This window comes from Desmodus rotundus, chromosome 9 (genome assembly GCF_022682495.2).
Source record: "Desmodus rotundus isolate HL8 chromosome 9, HLdesRot8A.1, whole genome shotgun sequence".
NCBI classification, from domain to species: domain Eukaryota; kingdom Metazoa; phylum Chordata; class Mammalia; order Chiroptera; family Phyllostomidae; genus Desmodus; species Desmodus rotundus.
In genome coordinates, this window is record NC_071395.1 from 58456701 (window position 1) to 58476227 (window position 19527).

A 19527-nucleotide genomic window follows, 5' to 3' on the forward strand; every position below is an offset into this window, starting at 1 on the left:
GGAGGGGGGGCGTTGCTTACACACCTTGCTCCGGTTCTCCAAATCTGCGCGTGCGTGCAGCGGTGGGGCCCCGGAGACACGCCCCATTACCCAGCGTTCCCCGCGGCAACAGGCACTGACGTGGCTGCCGTCAGAGCCGCCATCTTGTGGGAGCGAAACCAACGCCTGGCTCGGAGGAGCAGTAGTGCCGCGGACGCTGAGGGTGAGGCAGAGGCTGGGGCCGGCGGGACTGGGGTCGGGGGCCCGCCTGGGCCGCGCGAGACCCTGCCTACTGAGGCTGGAACAGCGGGGCGGGGAGGGTCGATGCCTGGCCTGGGGCCGCGGTGAGAGGCGAGGCGAGGCTGGGCCGGGAGCTGTGGTCAGGGCCGAGGCGAGGGCTAAATCTAAAGCGAAGCGAGATCGGAGTGAGGACCTAGGTGAAGCCGGGCTGGTGAGGGTTGAGGCCAGGCTGGGACCAAGGAGCGGTGGGGGGAGCGCGTAGGGCTGGACTGCATGTCTAGTTGAGGTTGGGTGGGGGTTGGGGCCGGGTCTTTCGCCCGCCGGGGGTGAAGTCGAGGTGGAGATTGGAACCGAGTTGAGATCAGTCCGGGTTGCGGGGTAAGTCTTTCGCTTCGACCCTCGCCACGGCCCGAGCGTCCCACAGCCGTAGGGGCGGGCGCCCGGAAGTCCGGCGAGGCCACGGGCTCCCCAGGAAGCCCCGTTTCCTGCTTCGTCTCCCGCTCCGGGGTTTCGAGGACTAAGAAACTGAGGCCTTTGGCCCGGGACGTGGCCAAGGTCACGCGACGACCCGGGTTTGAGCCCAGTTCCTGTCTCGGAGGACGGGATGGGCGGGGCGGGGTGGGGCCTTGCTTTGGGGTGAGGTCTTAGGGTCTGAATGGGAACGCCGGTGCAGGGTCTTTCTATCAGAGTGGACCGCGAAGCCAGGGTTGCTTCGTGGGCCCCGTTGGCAGAGATGAGAACACTCTTCCGAGCTGGTGAATCTTTAACCTACTTAACGACTGGTCCAGGTCAAGGCGTCCTCCCTAGCAGAATACCCTAACACTTTTTTGTTGCATAATCCAGTTAGTTATGGCGTGTAAAACTGTAGTTTTGTTAATAAGGCTTGCTAATTAATTACAGAGTACTTAAAATATTAGCTAATCAACTCAGACGACACTTTTGAGCTAGGTGGTACTCCTGTTTCCTAAAAACATGAAGTTTCTGTTTTAAATGAATTGAGCGGAATTGCGTAAGAAGTTACCGGCAGAGGAGGAGGGAATTCAGACGCTTTGGCGTGGTTTGAGAAGTAACTGTTGAGGGCTGTGTGGTTGATGTTCCAGTGGTCAGTTGTAGTTCTCGTTTCAGAACTAGTGGTCAGCACTTTTTTCTGCTAGCTGTTCGCAGGGTGGGTCTTGCATTTACTGTTGGGTGTGTCTGAAGCAGTGTGAGATGCTGGGGTGCGATGTGGCCCTCTGCTGGGTCAGTTCTTAGTATCTAACACAAGGGGGCTGCAAGTGTGTTGTCCTCAGAGTTTTGAGCGACGTCAGTGAGTAGCTAAAACTGTAAGAACTTGAATGCATGATGTTACTAACTGGCTGGGTCCAAAATTAAGAGCAGTTGATTGTGTATGTGTTAATCACAAACTTGACCACTTTGTTAGAGTGTACTATTTTCTTCTAAAAGTTTTCTCTATGTAGTGGTCAGAAAGAAGCTGTGCCTCCTCACAGATGTCATTGTCTTCAGAAATGTCCTGTTGAAAGAATCTGTAAGATTAGAAACATGCTACATCCTATGAGGGCTTTCTTCAGATACAGGTATTCAGAATTGCTACTTCAAAAAGACCTAAAATAGTTCGTTTGGCTAATAGCTCACTCACATGCTCTCTGTTCACTACTAAGATAAAGTTAGTAGAAGACGAAGATTGGTCTGTGTTTCTCGCAGTTCTGGTTTATGTGACACTGATAGTTCTGGTTATTAAATTGTGTGGCCTAGCTATTTGCTTTGCATCTTATACAATATGAAGAGAGGACATTCAAACCTGTTAAGCCGACTCTAACAAAGACCAGATGGGTCTGAAGGTATAGGAATGTACATTTTGATTTATCTGTAGATGGCCCTGAAATTTGGTGTGGACCATCAGCCACAGGGGTGATACACAGAGTCAAATGGGCACAGGAATAAACCTAACCAAGGGAAAAACCTTGTGCAAGTTCATCATTAGTATGGTAACTTGGTTTGAGAGAGCTAAGTCAGTTTTCTTCAGATTTTCCAAATTGAATGTTGCTTTGACATCTGCATTTAAATGCTGCCTTGATCATGTAAGGTCAGCCTTCCTAGGGGTGGTTATCCTTTACTAAGCAGGTGTTAGACTTCAGATATCCTGGGCTTACCCTTCGATTCATGATTGTCTCTGTGCACATTGTCCCATTGAAATTCATCCCATTGACCTTCCAATCTTTGTAGAGTTAGGAGAACCAAAGGAAATAAAATGCACATCTGTTAGAGGTGGGTAGGAGAGAAACATGAATGAAAATTTCCTTTCATTTGGGATCTTAAAATTAGTAAGAACTTACCTCTTGCGCTTTGTCTGTACCTCACTGGGGTGGATGCTGTTAGAGCTGTCCTTCCAGCACCATCTGAAGTGGTCTTTTTGGAAAAGATTTTGACCTATTAGTGTACAGGTGGCAAACACAAGGCCTGCAGGCTGAATCTGGCCCTCCATCTTGTTTTATCTGGCCTGGCACCTTGTTTCTACCCGGCAGCAGCGCGAGCTCTCGCTTAGTAACGTTTATACAGTCCTAAAATTACATTCAGCCCTTTGAAGGCAACCGTGAGGCTGATGTGCGGCCCCCCCCCCCCGTGAAAATGAGTTTGACACCCCTGTATTAGTGGGTTGGGTGTAGCCCTTCCTACTGGCAAGTGAAGGACAACTTGGGAATGTGTGAGTATGTTGAGGGGGGTGGTGGAGGCTTGATCTCAGGTAACATCTCAGCTCATTTCCTTCATCCTTAGGTTCTATCCTCTGTGTTTGTTGGAAACCATTTAAAATATAGTTGCACTGCACTGGTTATGATTACAGCTGTATCACTGTTCTGGAAGATAATTCAAAATTCTTAGATGGATCACATGACCTAATTCACTGTGGGAAAATGTGCAAAATTTAACACAAAAACATCACAGCTTCTTATTCCTAGGCAAGTCTCTTAGGTGCTCACCCAGAGTACTATCACCCTAGCTTCCTTATATGAGTTGGAAGGAGTGGTCAGTCTGAGGCAGAAACCTAACCTCCTTGTCCCTAACATACCCTTGTTTCCTGGGGATTTTTTGTTTTTTGGTTTTTTTGGGGGGGGGGGGTTGCACACAGTAGCAATAAGAGCTTGGCAACCTGTCATGCGCAAATAGAGAAAGAAGAGACCAGGGGAAAAGCAGACTTTACACACATAGCAATTGGAAGTGATTTGTTTAGGAGGCAAGCATTTTTACACACTCTGATGCCACTGGTGACTTAGTATAGGGCATAAATTAATGGGAGGCCAGGTATGATCCATGCGCATTTTCAGAAGTTGTGTGGTGTGTTTTAGAAACATTAATTAGTGTTTAATTAGAGTTTAATAAGTAATCTTCCTTAAAGAGATGCCAGCAAGTCATAATGTAAAATAGCTAGCATCTTTCAGTTTGTATTTTCCCCTGTCATTTTGACTTAGGTACAAATGGCCAAGAAAACAATTTTAAAGACTTTCTAGACCCGTTCACAAAGACTAGGAATGACGGCAAAGTTAGACGTGCCAACATTTTCAATTAAGGTCTCAGAACAAAGGATGTCTTTTTGTTGTTAATGGTGTGTTTTTCCTGTGAAGTTTCCTTTCCTCTGTAGGAGAGCAGGCAGTTCCTAATCAACTGATTGGATCAATTAATCTATGTTTAAAATACTACATCTTTTGTCAATTTGGCTGGTGAGTCTTTGCTTAAAATAATTATAGCTTTTAGTATTTCTCTCCTGTCAAAGTGTCATAGGATATTGCCAATTCCTGGGGAGATCAGTGAAGATGTATTCTGAGTCACCAGTTGCAGGGATCCGAGGGCGGGTGTAGGAAGCAGATTGTGTACACATCCCTCCTGTGTACTGGACGTTGCTGATATGCTCCCTTTTGCCCTGAGTAGTCACAGGGTCTCCACAGCCCTGGTCTCCTCACTGGAACATCAAAGGAATGTTCAGACTGCACCAATCATGTATAATTTTAGACCAGCATGAAATTCATTGTTGACTTGATAGGTTTTTCCTGACAAACTAATTTTTAGGGAAAGCATATTTGTAGGCATGTATGATTAGTATTTTTGCTCTTTAACCCCTAAGTGCCTGATAAGTGCTCTCTGCAGTTCTTTTTTCTTTCTGATTGTGAGTCGTTTGGGTGCCCAGGGAAGCACCCAATGGGGGAAGGTGGTAGAGGTGTGGGAAGGATGGTGAGCTCTGGGCAGAGGAGGCCCCACTGGCAGAGTGAGGTCGGGTAGACATGTATGGGTCCTGCCCTTGAACAGAAGGGGAAGACAGCCAGCATGGCACAGGAAAGGGGCGGGTGCTGAGTTTGGCTTATCAAGAGGATAGGGAATGGTGAGCTTGGATGACAACATGTGTGAAGGAGCAGGGTCCTGTGGATCAGAGGGAGAGATAGGAAGCTTATCCTAGGCAGGGAAATGGGGAGTGCAGAGGCCCTCAGGTGGTGTTGGAGACCTGCCAGGAGCCAAGTGCGTGAGCAGTAGAGGGAAGTATGCTGGTGTGCACCAGTGGGCCTTGAAGAGGCTAGCTTCCCAGAAGGGGATTTTGGAGAATTTGTGAAAGCAGTAAGAATGCATCTTCTGTAACTTTCATATCTTAGCCCTAATTCTGTTTTATGTACAGAGACACCACCTTGGTTCTTGTTTTGTTGGTCTTATTGCATGGATTTTTAATAGATGTTACGAATTTTTCAGGAAAGCAACTATCTTGTAAATCGGGTTGTGGGGGCTATATTTTGTTCTTTGCAGAACCTTACCACAAGTTGCTCTCTTTCTGCTTCATGTGCACAACAGTCTCGCTAGTGCCTGAGCTGCTGGTGCAGGCTCTGTCGGCGTGCCTGCAGCAGGCTCCTGAGGGGCCTCTTCAGTAGCCGCTCTGAGCTGGTAGTGTGGTCGTGCCCGGTACTGAACTGTGTGTTTTATTCTGAGTCACTGCCCTTCATTTCCTCGTTGCATTACAGTTGGGCTATGTAATGGGTGTTTTACAGTCATTGTGGATGTTGTGTTTTTTGCTAGCTCTCATTGGGGATGGTAAGGGAGCACTGTGAAGCGCACATTCTGACCCGTGTAAGGCCCCTGAATTAGCATGTGGGGTTCAATTGTCTGACTTATCCTACAGGTCTTTCTAGCTGGCATTGAGAACACCTCGTGGAGTGGAAGCTGCATGCTGTTAGGGTGTTAGAGGGGAGATGAAGTGGCTACAGTATAGGGGCCACACTGTCCTGGGAGTAAATGGCCCAGTGGGGCAGTGTTGAGGTGTGGTCACGCCAGACACAAAGTGTGGTGGGCGGCAGTGGGGGTCTGAGAAGTGTTAAGGAGAGGATGGCATGAGCAGGTGTGTGAGTGAGGTTTCCCTGATGACCAGGGCTTCCACGTGAAGTGACCAGAGATTGGAAGAGGCCTGTTGAGAAGTTGCTGTGGCCTCTTGGGTAAGAGCATCTTCTTGGAGGATGGGGCAAAGGGCATCCTGAGCCCCTGTGCCTCTTGAGTGCCACTGAGCCAGCCCTGGCTGTCACCCTGACAAGAGTCACAAGGAGAGGTAGCAGGTCTGGTAGGGGACTTGTCCCAAAGGTGGGGGTTATCCAACAGAGGCTCTCAACCCCTGCTACACTTTCCTTTTCTGTATCCTCTGGAAGCCCGTACCTTAGAAAAAGAGGTGAGGCTGCAAATTTTTTAGTTCTGTTTTGAAAATGAAAGTTCCCTGAAGGCCAAAACCAAGTTTTGGGAATTAGCTTAACCCATCACCAAAGCCACTGTGCTGAGAAGGCCTCAGGGTCCACCTGCTATTTTGAGGTTGGGGAGTGGTCTTGGAGGGCTCCTTGTTCACTTTTTCTTCATGCACATAGAAAGGGTCTTGGAGCCCCAACCTAGTGCTGGTAGAGGGCCTGTGTCCACACATTGGGTCTGGGCGTCCGCTTCGAGAAGGCACCAGAACAGAGACTGCAAAGGCCTCTGCGTGTTTGCGATGACCCCATGATAAGAGGTATAGAGTGACAAAAACAAAGGAATGTGATTTATTCCACAGGAGAAATCAGAATCCTGGATTGTTTTCATGGTCTCCCTACTAGAACTGAAACCCGGTGCACCCACCTTTCTCTCTTGCTGAGGGTGGGGGGTATGCATGTCTGGTGCGGAAGCTGCTAGCTGCATTGAAAGGGCACCAGTGTCCCTCACAAGCAGCCTTTGACATTGCTTGACACAGACAGAGCCTCTAAGAATTAGTTTACCTGTCATTGCTGCACCCTCCTTTGCCACCTGTCAGTTGGATTTACTCAGTACTGTTGGCCTCTGTGCCCAGTGGTGTGTCGGGGGTACCCTGAGAAGAACAGAGGGAAGGACCTTCCTGTGGAAAGTGGTGGCATCTGAGCTTGGCTACAGAGGTTGAGCAAAGAGCTTGGTGGGCACAGCATGGAGAAATGGGTATGGCAAGGGCAGTGGGACCATGACTTGGCACATAACACACCCAAGCAACTTGCTGAGGCACTTCAAACCAATCCCAAACTGCTGGTCCTCTGGTCCCCACTAGGTTGGATTTAAAGAATTTAATTGATTTCCAAAGGGCCATTAATAACTTGTAAAATTAGTAAGGGATTGATGGTAGGACACTGACACTCTTCGGGGTGTCTGGGTGCTTTAAAGTTATTCATGGTTTCTTAAATCCTGCTTTGCATTTTTTAATTAATTGAGGTGATTTATTTATTCATTTATTTAATCCTCATTTTTCATTGCTCAGAGAGAGGGGTGCATTAGTTTCTTGCCTTCTTATATGGACGCCGACCAGGGATTGAGCCCGTATCTTGGCTATGTATCCTAACCAGGAATTGAACCCATGACCTTTTTGGTCCATGGCATGATGCTCCAACCAACTGAGCCAGCCGGCCAGGGCTCTGCTTTGCATTTTAGTCATAAATTACTTTGGTTTCCTCCATTTTCAGTTTAATTTGTTGTGGGCTAACATGAAATTGTATTTTTGGTCTTTGATTTTTTTTTTTTTTTTTCCTAGTAACAAGTCCTTCAGACTAAACTGTAATTGGGGTCAGACAGAGGGCACCTGTGCCCTTATTGCCAGAGTAGAAGTGCTTGTTATGGTCCAGGGTGCTGGTGGCTTCTCAGTAGGCGGCCAGGTGCCCACCCCCCAAGCCTGTGGGACCTGGAAGCTGCTCCATTCCACAGGCCAGAATACTCAGACAGGCCTGAATGGCTGCAGGGGGCCAGGAGTGTGGGCTATTCTGGAAGACCTTCTGCCCAGGGACAAATCAGGAAGAGAAAATACAGAGAAGCAGGTGTCTGCCATCAGGACAAGTGCACAGAGTCATTTCCATCACAGCTGCAAGGCATGACATGTGGGTCTCCTCCATCCTGGTTTTGCTACAGTGGAGGTCCTGTGGCATTTGGAGTCAGCGGTCCATGTGGATATTGTTTTCATTTGGGCCAGTCCATCTGATTATCCCCCCCATCTATAGATTTCAGAAGGACATTAAATGTATTTGGTAAATTGCTTCGAGTTATGGTTTTGTTAAATAATAGGTAAAACTTTAAGACTTAAATAAAGGGGAACAACAAAAGATAAATGGTTTGGTTTAAATGGTTTGGTTTTTGTACTTAGTGGTGAATAGGATTAATTGCAGTTAAGCTGTTCCTGTATGTGCCTTGTGGTTGCTGGGTGCCTGTTGAGTTAGACAGTGGGTGTTCATGTTACTGTGGACCAAGAGTCACTTACGTGAATGAAACTCATTTCTGACTGTCATTTTAAGGATTCGGCCTTCCATCTTAAGCTGGCAAAGAGTGATCTAAACTGAATTTCACTGGTTGCACCTCTCAAGAATCAGACCTAACAGGTAATACCCTCTTTCAGGTGTGGGGGCTCTGTGCAAAGGATGTGTTACCCTCAAGGGCCCTCCAGTCAACTCCATTGTAAGAATGCTGGCCTTCCTCAGGTGTGGGGCCATGTGCAGAATCCTACATAAAGGCCAACCCTTGTTCCTGCAAGACATCCTGAAGATCTCCTTCCGAAAAACAATGTCTCATTGAAACTCACCTTTAGATTCAGACCAGAGTGCTACAGTTCTAAAATACTGTTGCATGTTGTTTGGTTTATTGAAAGTTCAAGGTGCGAAAATGGATGGGGGAGGGGTCAAAAAGTACAACCTTCCAGTCTTAAATATTGTGTGGGTCAGTGGCTATAGTTAACAGTACTGTATCATTACATCTGAAGGTAGTTCAGAGAGTAGATCCTAAAAGTTCTCATCAGAAGAAAAATATTTTAACTGTGTGAAGTGCTGGATGTTAACTAGATTTTTTTGTGGTGATCATTTCACAATATATACACATATCAAATCATGTTGTAGACCTGAAACCAAGACTGTGTGTGTGTCAATTGTATCTGAAGGAGAAAAAGAGAAAATTCTGTCAACTTAATTAGATCCATCGAATGTCTGGCTGAATGTTCTGAGCCTGTTGCTGATGTGTATCTTTGTTGTGGTTGTGTTAGGCCTGTGAGGTATACCTGCTTATCACTGCTAGTAATGGCACATTAAATTTTCCTCCTACACTAATTTTTATAAAACAGTGACAAAATGTAATACGCTACTCAATGGCAGGGAAACATCAGCGCTACAGGAATTGAGTGTTGGACTGACAGACAGAGTTTAATGGTTTGAGGCTTTATTTTGCTGGTGTGCTGGAGTCCCAAGGTGATACACAAAAGCAGTTTGCAGCAGTAATAAATAACTAGTGACCATACTGCCTATGAACGTAGAGGGTCCGCCTTTCTTTTTTTTTTTTTTTTCTTTTTTTTTTAAATATATTTATTGATTATGCTATTACAGTTGTCCCATTCCCCCCCCACTCCACTACATCCTGCCCACCCCCCTCCCTCCCACATTCCCCCCCATAGTTCATGTCCATGGGTCATACTTATAAGTTCTTTGGCTTCTACATTTCCTACACTATTTTTACCCTCCCCCTGTCTATTTTCCACCTATCATCTATGCTAATTATTCTCTGTACCTTTCCCCCTCTCTCCCCCTCCCACTCCTTTAATGACAACCCTCATGTTCTAGTTGTTTGCCTAGTTTGCTCTCGTTTTTGTTTTAGGTGTGGTTGTTAATAACTGTGAGTTTGCTGTCATTTTTACTGTTCCAATTTTTGATCTTCTTTTTCTTAGGTAACTCCCTTTAACATTTCATATAATAAGGGCTTGGTGATGATGAGCTTCTTTAACTTGACCTTATCTGAGAAGCACTTTATCTTCCCTTCCATTCTAAGTGATAGCTTTGCTGGATACAGTAATCTTGGATGTAGGTCCTTGCGTTTAATCTTGGGTAATGTAATTATGATGTGCCTTGGTGTGTTCCTCCTTGGGTCCAGCTTCTTTGGGACTCTCTGAGCTTCCTGGACTTCCCGGAAGTCTATTTCCTTTGCCAGATTAGGGAAGTTCTCCTTCATTATTTGTTCAAATAAGTTTTCAATTTTTTGTTCTTCCTCTTCTCCTTCTGGCACCCCTATAATTCGGATGTGGGAACGTTTCAAGGCGTCTGGGAGGTTCCTAAGCCTCTCCTCATTTTTCCGAGTTCTTGTTTCTTCATTCTTTTCTGTTTGGATGTTTGTTTCTTTCTTCTGGTCCACACCATTGATTTGAGTCCCAGTTTCCTTCTCATCACTATTGGTTCCCTGTACATTTTTCTTTGTTTCTCTTAGCATAGGCTTCATTTTTTCATCTGTTTTTCGAATAGATTCAACCAAGTCTGTGAGCATATTGATAACCAGTGCTTTGAACTGTGCATCCGATAGGTTGGCTATCTCTTCGTCGCTTAGTTGTATTTTTTCTGGAGCTTTGAAGTGTTCTGTCATTTGGGCCTTTTTTTTTTTTTTTTTTTTGTCTTGGCGCGTCTGTTACTTTAAGGGGCGGAGCCTTAGGTGTTCACCAGGGCGGGGTAACGCTGGTTGCTGCGCTGTGACCCTGTACGAGGGGGAGGGGCCGAGTGGGAGCAATGGCGCCTGCCTCACTCTCCTCCGGATTTCAGCCACTCCCTCCACTACCCACAATCAAACTGGGCCACTCTGGTGCTGGTTCCCGAGTAAGTGGGCCTGTACACACTCTAGGCCCCTGTGGGTCTCTCCAACAACCTCTTCTGTGAGGCTGGGAGTCTCTCCTGCTGCCGCCCCAGGGGTGCTTTCAATCAGAGGTTTGAGGCTTTATTTCCCGGAGCTGGAGCCCTGGGTTGCACGGTCTGCTTCGTTGCCTGCCGTTCGTCAGGTTTATCTGTGGGTGAATTTGGTGCCGCAGGGTGCTACCCGCTGCTCTGCCTGCCCCACTCTCCGCCACTCTGAGTCCGGCCCTCTCGGTTTATCTGCGCAAATGTGGGGCTGCAGGGTCTGCTAGTGCTCGGACTGCCTGCGCCATTTGTCCCACACTCCGCCAGTCTCAGTCCCGCCACAGCCACGCGAGTCCTCTCCACCCCGGTGCCCGTCTCTGCCCCTCCTACCAGTCTGGATGAATGGTTATTTTCTATTTTCTTGGTGTTGGTCCCCCTTGCTGTTCGATTCTCTGTCAGTTCTGGTTGTGCGAGGAGGCGCAGTGTGTCTACCTACGCCGCCATCTTGGTTCTCTTCGAGGGTCCGCCTTTAAATTTAAATCCTGTGTGTCAGGGATGAATTGAGCTTTCAAATGACGAATAATCTAAGTACATATATGACTGCCAAAGGTGGTTGCCCATTCATGAAACTCTTAGAGAAAATAAGAGTTTCTGACTTCTAACAAGGCAGAAAGGAAAATAAATCTGCCACCCAGCTTTTCATTCGAGTAGGGAATTTATCTCTCTGAACGCCCATTTACAGAGGAGAACCAGTGCGGCCCATCTTGCCTTCCTGGGTCACACTTTTCTTCCCCAAGCTACTCTCCACGTTGGTAATGTGTTCTTCCTAGTGATGCTAGATGTTCAGGTCATCTAGGTGGTCCCTGTTACAGAGATTCTATTACACAGACCAGCTCTGATGGTTGTAGAACACCTGGCAGACTTTCCTTCTGCAGAGACAAGTTGCACAACTCTGTCCCTGCTTCTCCTGCAACCTCTGGGGCTTGGTGAAGGTGCAGAGGGTACAGGTAGAGGTCACGGATGCCCTTTTTTCTCTTTAGCAGTTAAAGCAGTCACTTATTGAAGTGGGATGGGTGTTCTCCTCAGGGACACCCCATCATTGGCCTTCTTGGCCTGTGTAGATCTCTGCATGTGGGAGTTATATTCTCTTCTTGGCTTTAAAGTGGGTATGCCACCCTAGAGGCTGTGTCTGGTCTCACAAGCACCCTTGTTAATCTTGCATCTTCTAGATAGCTTAGGTGCAGACTCACAGGTGGGAAAGGAGGGGTTCTACTGAAAAAGTCCTTGTCTTCTCTGCTCACTGAAATTGTTAACCTGAAAAACAGGTTTTGACTTGAATGTGCAGGATTCTGGTGAAGGCAAAGGTGAAAGAGCACCTGGGCTGGGCATCCTACAAGTTGGAACCTGTGCCAAGAGACCATTGCAGAACTCTGGTGGCCAGTGTTGAACTTTTATGTTATGATCTATTGTGTTAGGTCTGGACCTCTCACAAAGCAGTAAACAGTGCTGAGGGGACAGGCCAGGAAGCCACCAGGTGCAGGGTAGGTACAGATGCTTGTAGTGGGGAGACACCAAATGTTGGATATTCATAGTTTTTTGTTTTATGTTTTTTTAGATTTTATTTATTTATTTATTTATTTTTAGGCAGGGGAAAAGAGGGAGAAAGGGAAACATCAATGTGTGGTTGCCTCTCGTATACCCCTCATTGGGGACCTGGCTGCAACCCAGGCGTGTGCCCTAATTGGGAATTGAACTGGCAACCCTTTGGTTCACAGGCTGGCGCTAAATCCACTGAGCAACACCAGCCAGGGCTGGATAGTCGTAGTTTCTTAAATCTGAGACTTGGTTCTGATCCCCATTCTAGTTCTGCCACCACGTGTGACTCCTTCCCCTTATGGGGCTCCATGACTTTGATCTATTTAAAAACCAAGTGGGGAGGGCAGGAACCAGGTTGGTAATCAGGGCTCACTGACACAGGCCAGTGGGGAGAGGTAGAGACTTTGCATGCAGAAGCCACACCCAGGCATGGGGTTCTACCTGGAGGTGTTCCCTCCGCCCTCAGTACAAACAACATTTTTTGAGAGAGAGAAACATTGATGTGACAGAGAAACATGGTCACTTGCCTCTGGCAGGGGCCCTGGAAACCTAGGCATGTGCCCTGACCAGGAATCGAACAGCTGATCAGGGCAGTGCAGATAACCTTTTAACCCCTTGGTGCCTTGGTTTTTGTGAAGGGAATGCTTAAACAGTAAAACAGGCATAAAGAGCAACTCGCTGTCCTGCTTCCCAGGGACAGCCTTTGGTACAGCCAGGGATGTCCCTTCCCAGGGACATCATTTGGCTGTACCTGTGTACTTCTGAGCGAGTGCATCCATTCTGGATGGTAACAGTTTCATGACGGAGTAAATGTTCACGGAAGACCCAAGCAGTGACTGTCTCATGTTTTTCCACAGGAAATCCTAAAATGGCCTCCTTTAATCCTTGGGTTTTTTCCCCATTTACCTGTCTTCATTAGCTTTTTCCAATTCCCCTGGAATTGCCAAGCCGCATGTTTAAACCATGTAAGTAGTAATGTGTGGGCTGGCTGCTGCTCGGGCCTGCCTGTGTGTCTCCCCAGTCCCCTGAGGGCTCCCCTTGCCTGGGGCTGCCTGGCATTTTTCACCTAATATTTACTCAGCCCTTATACTTAATCCATACATTGGCCGGTGTAGGGTTTACAGGTTAACAGTACTGCTTCTGTCTGATCTTTTTGAACACTAAGTTTAAAGTTCTTTGACCCTTGGTATTCTGGAATTTAGTCTGCTTTGAGTGAATCTGATTCCATCTTAGATATTGATTTTTTAAAAAATATTTTTTAATAGTTTTTTGTGGGGAGCAGTTTTAGGTTCACAGCAAAATTGAGGGGAAGGTACAGAGATTCCCCATAACATACATCGTAATGGGAAATCCCTACTATCAGCACCCCCCACCAGAGTGGTGCATTAGTTATAACCGATGAACCTCCATGGACACATCATCATCCAGAGTCCATAGTTTACACTGGGTTCACTCTTGGTGGTTTGGACAAACGGATGACACTAGCCACCATTGCAGTATCCTACAGAGTAGCTTCACTGCCCTGAAAATTGTCTGTGCTCTGCCAGTTCATCCCTCCCCTCCCCGCAACCCTGGCAGCCACTGATCTTTTTACTGCCTCCTTAGTTTTTGCCTTTTCCAGAATGTCAGATGATTGGATTGTGCAGTTGGTGGCCACCTCCAGTTGGTTCCTTCCACTTTTCAGTGCACATTTCAGTTCCTCCATGTCTTTTCATGGCTTGATAGCTGACTTCTTTTAGTGCTGGGTAATATTTTGTCATATGGTTGTAGCACAGTTACTTATCCATTCACCTACTGAGGTTTTGGCAATTATGAATAAAGCTGCTGTAAACATGCATGTGCAGGTTTTTTTATGGACATAGGTTTTCACCTCCTTTGAGTTAATATCAAGGAGTGCAGCTGCTTGTAAGAGTATGTTTAGTTTTGTAAGAAACCGCCAACTGTCTTCCAAAGTGGCTGCACCATTCTGCATTCCCACCAGCTCCTGTTGCCTCTGCATCCTCACCCATATTTGATGATGTCGGTGTTCCTGGTGTAGGCCATTCTCGTGTGTAGTGGTAGCTTGTTACTTTTGATTTGCATTTCCCAGAGGACATGTGATGTGGAGCATCTTTTCATGGCTCATTTATGTTCCGTGTACATCTTCTTTGCTGAGGTGTCTGTTAAGGTCTTTGTGTCTTTGGCCCATTATTTTAATGAGGTTTTTGTTTCTTTATTGTTGGGTTTTAACTGATCTTTGTGTGGTTTTGGATCAAAGTCCTTTATTAGATGTGTCTTTGGCAAATACTTTCTCCTTGACAGCGTCTTTTCCTAGAGTAGAAGCTTGCAATTTTATTTTATTTTGTTTATTTTTAGAGAGATGGGAGCAGAGGGAGAGAAACATCAATGTGTGGTAGATATATCAACTGGTTGCTTCTCATATGCCCCCAACAGGGGACCTGCCCCACAACCCAGACATTTGCCCTGACTGGGAATTGAACCTGCAACCCTTAGGTTCACAGGCCAGAGCTCAATCCAGTGAGCCACACCAGCCAGGGCAGAAGCTTGCAATTTTAACAAAGTCCAGCTTATCACTTCTTTCTTTCCTGGATTGTATCTTTGGTTTTGTATCAAAGAAGTCATCTCCATGCCCAAGGTAGATGTTGATTTTTCAAATTCTCCTTGTTTTCCCTTAATTATCCGTACTTTTGTGGATTTTTCACTGTGTCAGCTCTGTGCTGTCACTTTCTGTGTTCCAGCACCCTGTTGTTATTTTTCAGGCCCCACATCCCCACCTTATTGACACTGGGGCTGTGTGTGAGGGAAGGTTTTTGTTTTCTTTTTAAATAGTCTTGGTCTTCTGTCTTGCTCCGTAAAAATTCCTTGCTTGTTTTGGTCTCTTCCATGGCAGCTTCTTAAAGGGAGATAGGGCATGGGTTTTTGGGGTCCTCTATAGGTCCACGCTTTGAGTCCTCTGGGTGTCCTGTGTCTCCCCATAGAGTGCACCACATCCCTCTCTTTCCAGTAGAGCATAAGCCCTCACTCCCCTCTGCCTGGAGAGCCGAGTCAGATCCCTGTGCTCTCTGCTGTGAGACTGAAAACAAGGGTGAGCATGCAGTCAGACCCTGCCGCACTGCACTGTCTACATCCCTTTTCTTTTTGTCCCAGGTGGGTCAGGCATTGTTTTGTGTATCAGTGGTGATTTCAGGAATGAAATGTGTGTTTAGTCTGTCTTCCATAATTTTTCACCCTCTGTATTTAGGAAAACTTGGCTGTTTGCAGAAAAGGAAATGTTATAGTAAAGATCCGCTTAAATTTTAAAATTCAATTTTTTGAATAGGTGATACTGTCCAAAACAAAAAACAAGAAGTGTCAAGCACGTTGAAGCTAGTTTGGAAGGGGTACTATTAAAGCATCATACTCACAATGGGGCAGCTGGTTCTGACCCGTTGAGTGAAAGAAGAATGTGTAAGTTCACACCCATGTGGATACCTGGAGCTGGAAAGGTGGTTTCTTACAGCAGAGTGCTAACAGAAAGGAATGGCTAGGTAGAAAAGCACCAGGTAGGTTTGACAGGCAATGTCAGGGCTCTACAACCAGAGAGGGTGTGTGTTTAATGAGCTGGATGTGCACATTGTCATTCAGTGCTCAGGTGGAGAGAACTGGAGTGGAGAGACCTACTGACTCCACCTGAGCCTGTCATAGGGTGTCAGGGGTCATCAGGGTGTCAGGGGTGGGTGGGGATGTAGACACACCCCCTAGTGGGTGTAGTGGGGTTGTGCCTGCACTAGGCCCATAGAATATCCTTCACTGGCCTCTGACACAGTAGTATCTGTTCATAGTCTAAAGACTGAAGCTCTTGGTTACTTCTGGGGGCAGGTTCATCAGCATTTGAGAAAGTGACCGTTTTTTCTTCTTTGGAATAAAAGCTGAAGAGTAAAAGTGCTACAGCTTGGAGAGGCAAGGCCTGAGCAGGTGTCGTGCCCTGGAGGCCTTCTTGGACAGAGAGCCTGCTCTTGCCAGCCAGTGACCTCCTGTCCCTGCTTGCCTGCTCTCTAACCTTGGGAAGCAGTTGGCTGGATGATGTCCTAGTGATTTTACTCTGCTGAGTGAGGGGATCCTGGGGTGAGACTGTGGCCTGGACATGGCACAGATATTCTCACACGAGCATGTTGACAAACCACACGGGCCCCCTCCTCCTCCGCTGGTGGGAAGGAGCTGCCCTGGGGCCGTTGCTGTGTCTTGAATTCAGTGCCCAGGTGTTGTCTGTCCTAGTGTCCTGTCTGTGGGGTTTGTTGAAAAAGGTTAGTTTCTGGTTTGTCAGGGGCTGGGAGACTAGCTCCCCATGCATTTGTTGTCATCTTGAGCATGGGCTGTGTTTCACTGGGACTTGGTGAGGCGATTGAAAGACACTGGGGGTCCTTAGTTTGGTTGTTTTCAGCCCCCTTGAAAAGTTCTGTTAGATTAGAAGAGAATCTGGCCTTCCTTGAAAGCCATGGATATCAGATGGTAAATGTTAGCCCTGGTCCTGAGATTCCCAGGCTGTCCCTTCTAAGGAGTATCTGGGGGAGGTGGATTGAGAGGCCCAGCAAGCAGGACTGTTTCTGTAGCTTGGGAACTAAAATTTCTTTAGCTTCTGTCCTGTGAGTTTTCAGGAGAAAGTAGGGTGTTTGTGTCTTTGTCCATGGTAGGAGGGTGGGTAGTCTCTGAGCTGCGCCTGTGCTGCTAACCCTGGGTAGCACAGAAAGAGACCTGGGACCCCTTCCTTGTCTCTGCAGGTTTCTCTGGCCAGTGTGTCCCCCTCCGGTCTACAGCATGGGGAATATCTTTGCAAACCTCTTCAAGGGCCTTTTTGGCAAAAAAGAAATGCGCATTCTGATGGTGGGCCTGGATGCTGCAGGGAAGACCACCATCTTGTACAAACTGAAGTTGGGTGAGATTGTGACCACCATCCCCACCATAGGTGAGGAGGCCAGGCCACTGGGGGCTGTGGGAGGATGTGGTGGCTGCTGGGGCGCTTGGTTCACACTGGGCCATACTCCTTCAGGTTTCAACGTGGAAACTGTGGAGTACAAGAACATCAGTTTCACTGTGTGGGACGTGGGCGGTCAGGACAAGATCCGGCCTCTGTGGCGCCACTACTTCCAGAACACACAAGGTGAGGGAGGGGGGCCGTTGCTTGTGGGAGAGGTTGAGTCCTTGGCACCTTCACTGACGCCTGCTCCTCGGCAGGTCTCATCTTTGTGGTTGACAGCAACGACCGAGAGCGTGTCAACGAGGCTCGAGAGGAGCTCATGCGGATGCTGGCAGAGGACGAGCTCAGGGACGCTGTCCTGCTCGTGTTTGCAAACAAGCAGGTACGCACTGTGTGTGACCAAGCCACCCCAAGGGGCTGGAGGTCTGAAGGGATCACAGGTCAGGTGTGGGGAGGGTCCCCAGTCTTCCTGATGATTCATGGCAGCCATGCCACCTTGCCCCTCCCACCAGGACCTCCCCAATGCCATGAATGCAGCCGAAATCACAGACAAGCTGGGCCTGCACTCTCTGCGCCACAGGAACTGGTACATTCAGGCGACCTGTGCCACCAGTGGGGACGGGCTCTATGAGGGACTGGACTGGCTGTCCAATCAGCTCCGGAACCAGAAGTGAGCCGCACTCTTCTCTTCCCCCTCACTCCCTCCTTCACCCTCGCTTTTCCTCTCATGTGGCAGCCGTACCCCTGTGGTGTGAGTGCCAGAAGCTGTCTCCATGGTCGGTCCCAGTGTGCTTCACCATGCTGTACATGTGCAGATGCAGCCTGCAACCGGGTTTTTATTTAATGTAAATAGTTCTTGTTTCCAATGAGGCAGTTTCTGGTACTCCTATGCAATATGACTCAGCTTTTTTTATTGTAAAATGAGAATCAATCCACTGTCTAGTACTGAGAAGGGATTTTAGGCACTGGGGCCTCTAGGAGTAGCTGTCAGATCAGTCCAATGCTCCTCCTCTGGGCTTTAGATCTGTGTTGAGATCCATTTTGATGGTTGATTTTTAACCCAAACTCAGTGCATTTTTTAAAATAGTTATAAATACAAGATAAAGAGACACTTGAACACAGAGAATGGGGAAATGTGCCTAGTGTAGGTTCTGCAGTAATGGCTTGAGTCCAGTCTACCCATCGTCTCTCTCCCGTCTGGAGCATGAGGTGGGCAGAACCAGCCACAAAACATTCTGCATGGTCACTTACGGTCCCTGAATGGCTGTCTCGCTGGGTCTTCCGCATTCCATAGCGTTTGCTTGTACCTGTGCTTACACCATGGCTCCGGGGAAGGGCTGGGGCTGTGGCCACCACTGACGGACCCCTTGGAGGGACCTCATCCTTCCCTTGGGTTGGTGTAAGTGCTTTATCAGGATCACTCTGGCAGAGCAGGAGCCCCTCTATGGTCCCCATGCACACTCACTTGCTCCAGGTTGTCTGGGTCTCACCAGTAGGAGCATGGACATGTGACCGGTCATCTTAGAGCCTAGCTCCTCAGAGCCCCTGTCCACATGTGCTTTCACTCCCTCAGCCTGCAGGGGTCAAGTTTGACATCAAAATCTACAACCTCTACTTTTTTCTTTTGTATTTTGATAAACACTGAAGAAGCTGGAGCTGTTAAACTTTATCTTGAGGGAAAACCTCAGAACTGGTTTATCTGGTGTTGTGGAACCTCTTACTGCTTTCAATACACAATTAGTAATCAACTGTTTTTGTATACTTGTTTTCAGTTTTCATTTCGACAAAACAAGCACTGTAATTATTAGCTATTAGAATAAAATCTCTTAACTATTTCATGGCTTTCCAGTGCATGGGTGCCGCTGACCAAGGGTGTGGGCAGGAATGGCTTAGGGAGTGTGGCACCTCTGGTGAGCTCCCCACCTCTGCGGCAGATGTGGCTGAGGGAGGCACTGCTGGGGGACTTCCTCATTGGTCTCTCTCCACTAGTGATCTGGTCCTGGTCCAGGTCCAGTCTTGGTGATGACAGGCTGAGAGAGGACCAGCAAGAACCCTGTGTGGGGTGTTCCAGATGGGCCGCGCCTGGGATCACCTGTGGAGGCATCCCTAGGAGAGACAGGAACCTTTGGTCTAATTCTATATCTTTGCCTCGGGAGGCTTTGCCATGGTGCATGCCTGTGCCCATTTGGGTGCTGTGGGCCCCCCACCAGTTCCTTGGGGGCTGTCCCTCTGACCTTAGAGCCCTTTTGGGCTGGGCACACCTGCCACCTGGCCAAGCTAAGGTCCAGGTAGTCATCCAACCCTTGTGTGGCCAACCCTCTGCCATATCCAGCCTGAGGTAATAGTCTTGACAGGTTGAGAAACAGGGCTCTGAAGACAAAATAATCAATCCCTTTACTTTTTATGTCTTTAAAAAGTAGAGGCAAATTGAATATATTTCATAACAATCCAGCTTGGGTTTTGTCTTTACTCCAATGCAATTATAAGTTTTCATGTCTTCTGGGGACAAGGTGGTGAATGGCTGCAGGCATACTTCCCAGCAGAGGAGCTGGAGTGGGGAGGGGAGGTGCACCTGGAGTTCTGCCCTGCCTGGAAGGAGCAGAGCAGACTCGGCAGGCAAATAAATAG

General features: G+C 47.7%; 1 protein-coding gene across 2 annotated transcripts; it reads left to right on the forward strand.

Moving 5' to 3' along the window:
- The first annotated feature begins 64 nt into the window (after positions 1 to 64).
- On the forward strand, positions 65 to 18734 carry LOC112305074 (ADP-ribosylation factor 1). 2 transcript variants are annotated; one of them, XM_024560732.4, is made up of 6 exons: positions 110 to 202; positions 8007 to 8090; positions 16703 to 16887; positions 16972 to 17082; positions 17157 to 17281; positions 17412 to 18734. In XM_024560732.4, the coding sequence occupies exons 3-6, from the start codon at positions 16740 to 16742 to the stop codon at positions 17571 to 17573; spliced, it is 546 nt and encodes a 181-aa protein (XP_024416500.1). In that variant the 5' UTR covers positions 110 to 202; positions 8007 to 8090; positions 16703 to 16739; the 3' UTR covers positions 17574 to 18734. The 2 variants fall into 2 exon arrangements, with proteins under 2 accessions (XP_024416499.1, XP_024416500.1); XM_024560731.3 differs by lacking the exon at positions 8007 to 8090 and having other exon boundaries at positions 65 to 202.
- Positions 18735 to 19527: the final 793 nt, after the last annotated feature.

Coding starts and splice junctions, on each gene's coding strand:
- LOC112305074 (XM_024560731.3), top strand. CDS start 16,740: ATGGGGAATATCTTTGCAAACCTCTTCAAGGGCCTTTTTGGCAAAAAA. Junction 17,083..17,156: donor CTACTTCCAGAACACACAAG/GTGAGGGAGGGG, acceptor GCTCCTCGGCAG/GTCTCATCTTTGTGGTTGAC. Junction 17,282..17,411: donor TCGTGTTTGCAAACAAGCAG/GTACGCACTGTG, acceptor CCCTCCCACCAG/GACCTCCCCAATGCCATGAA.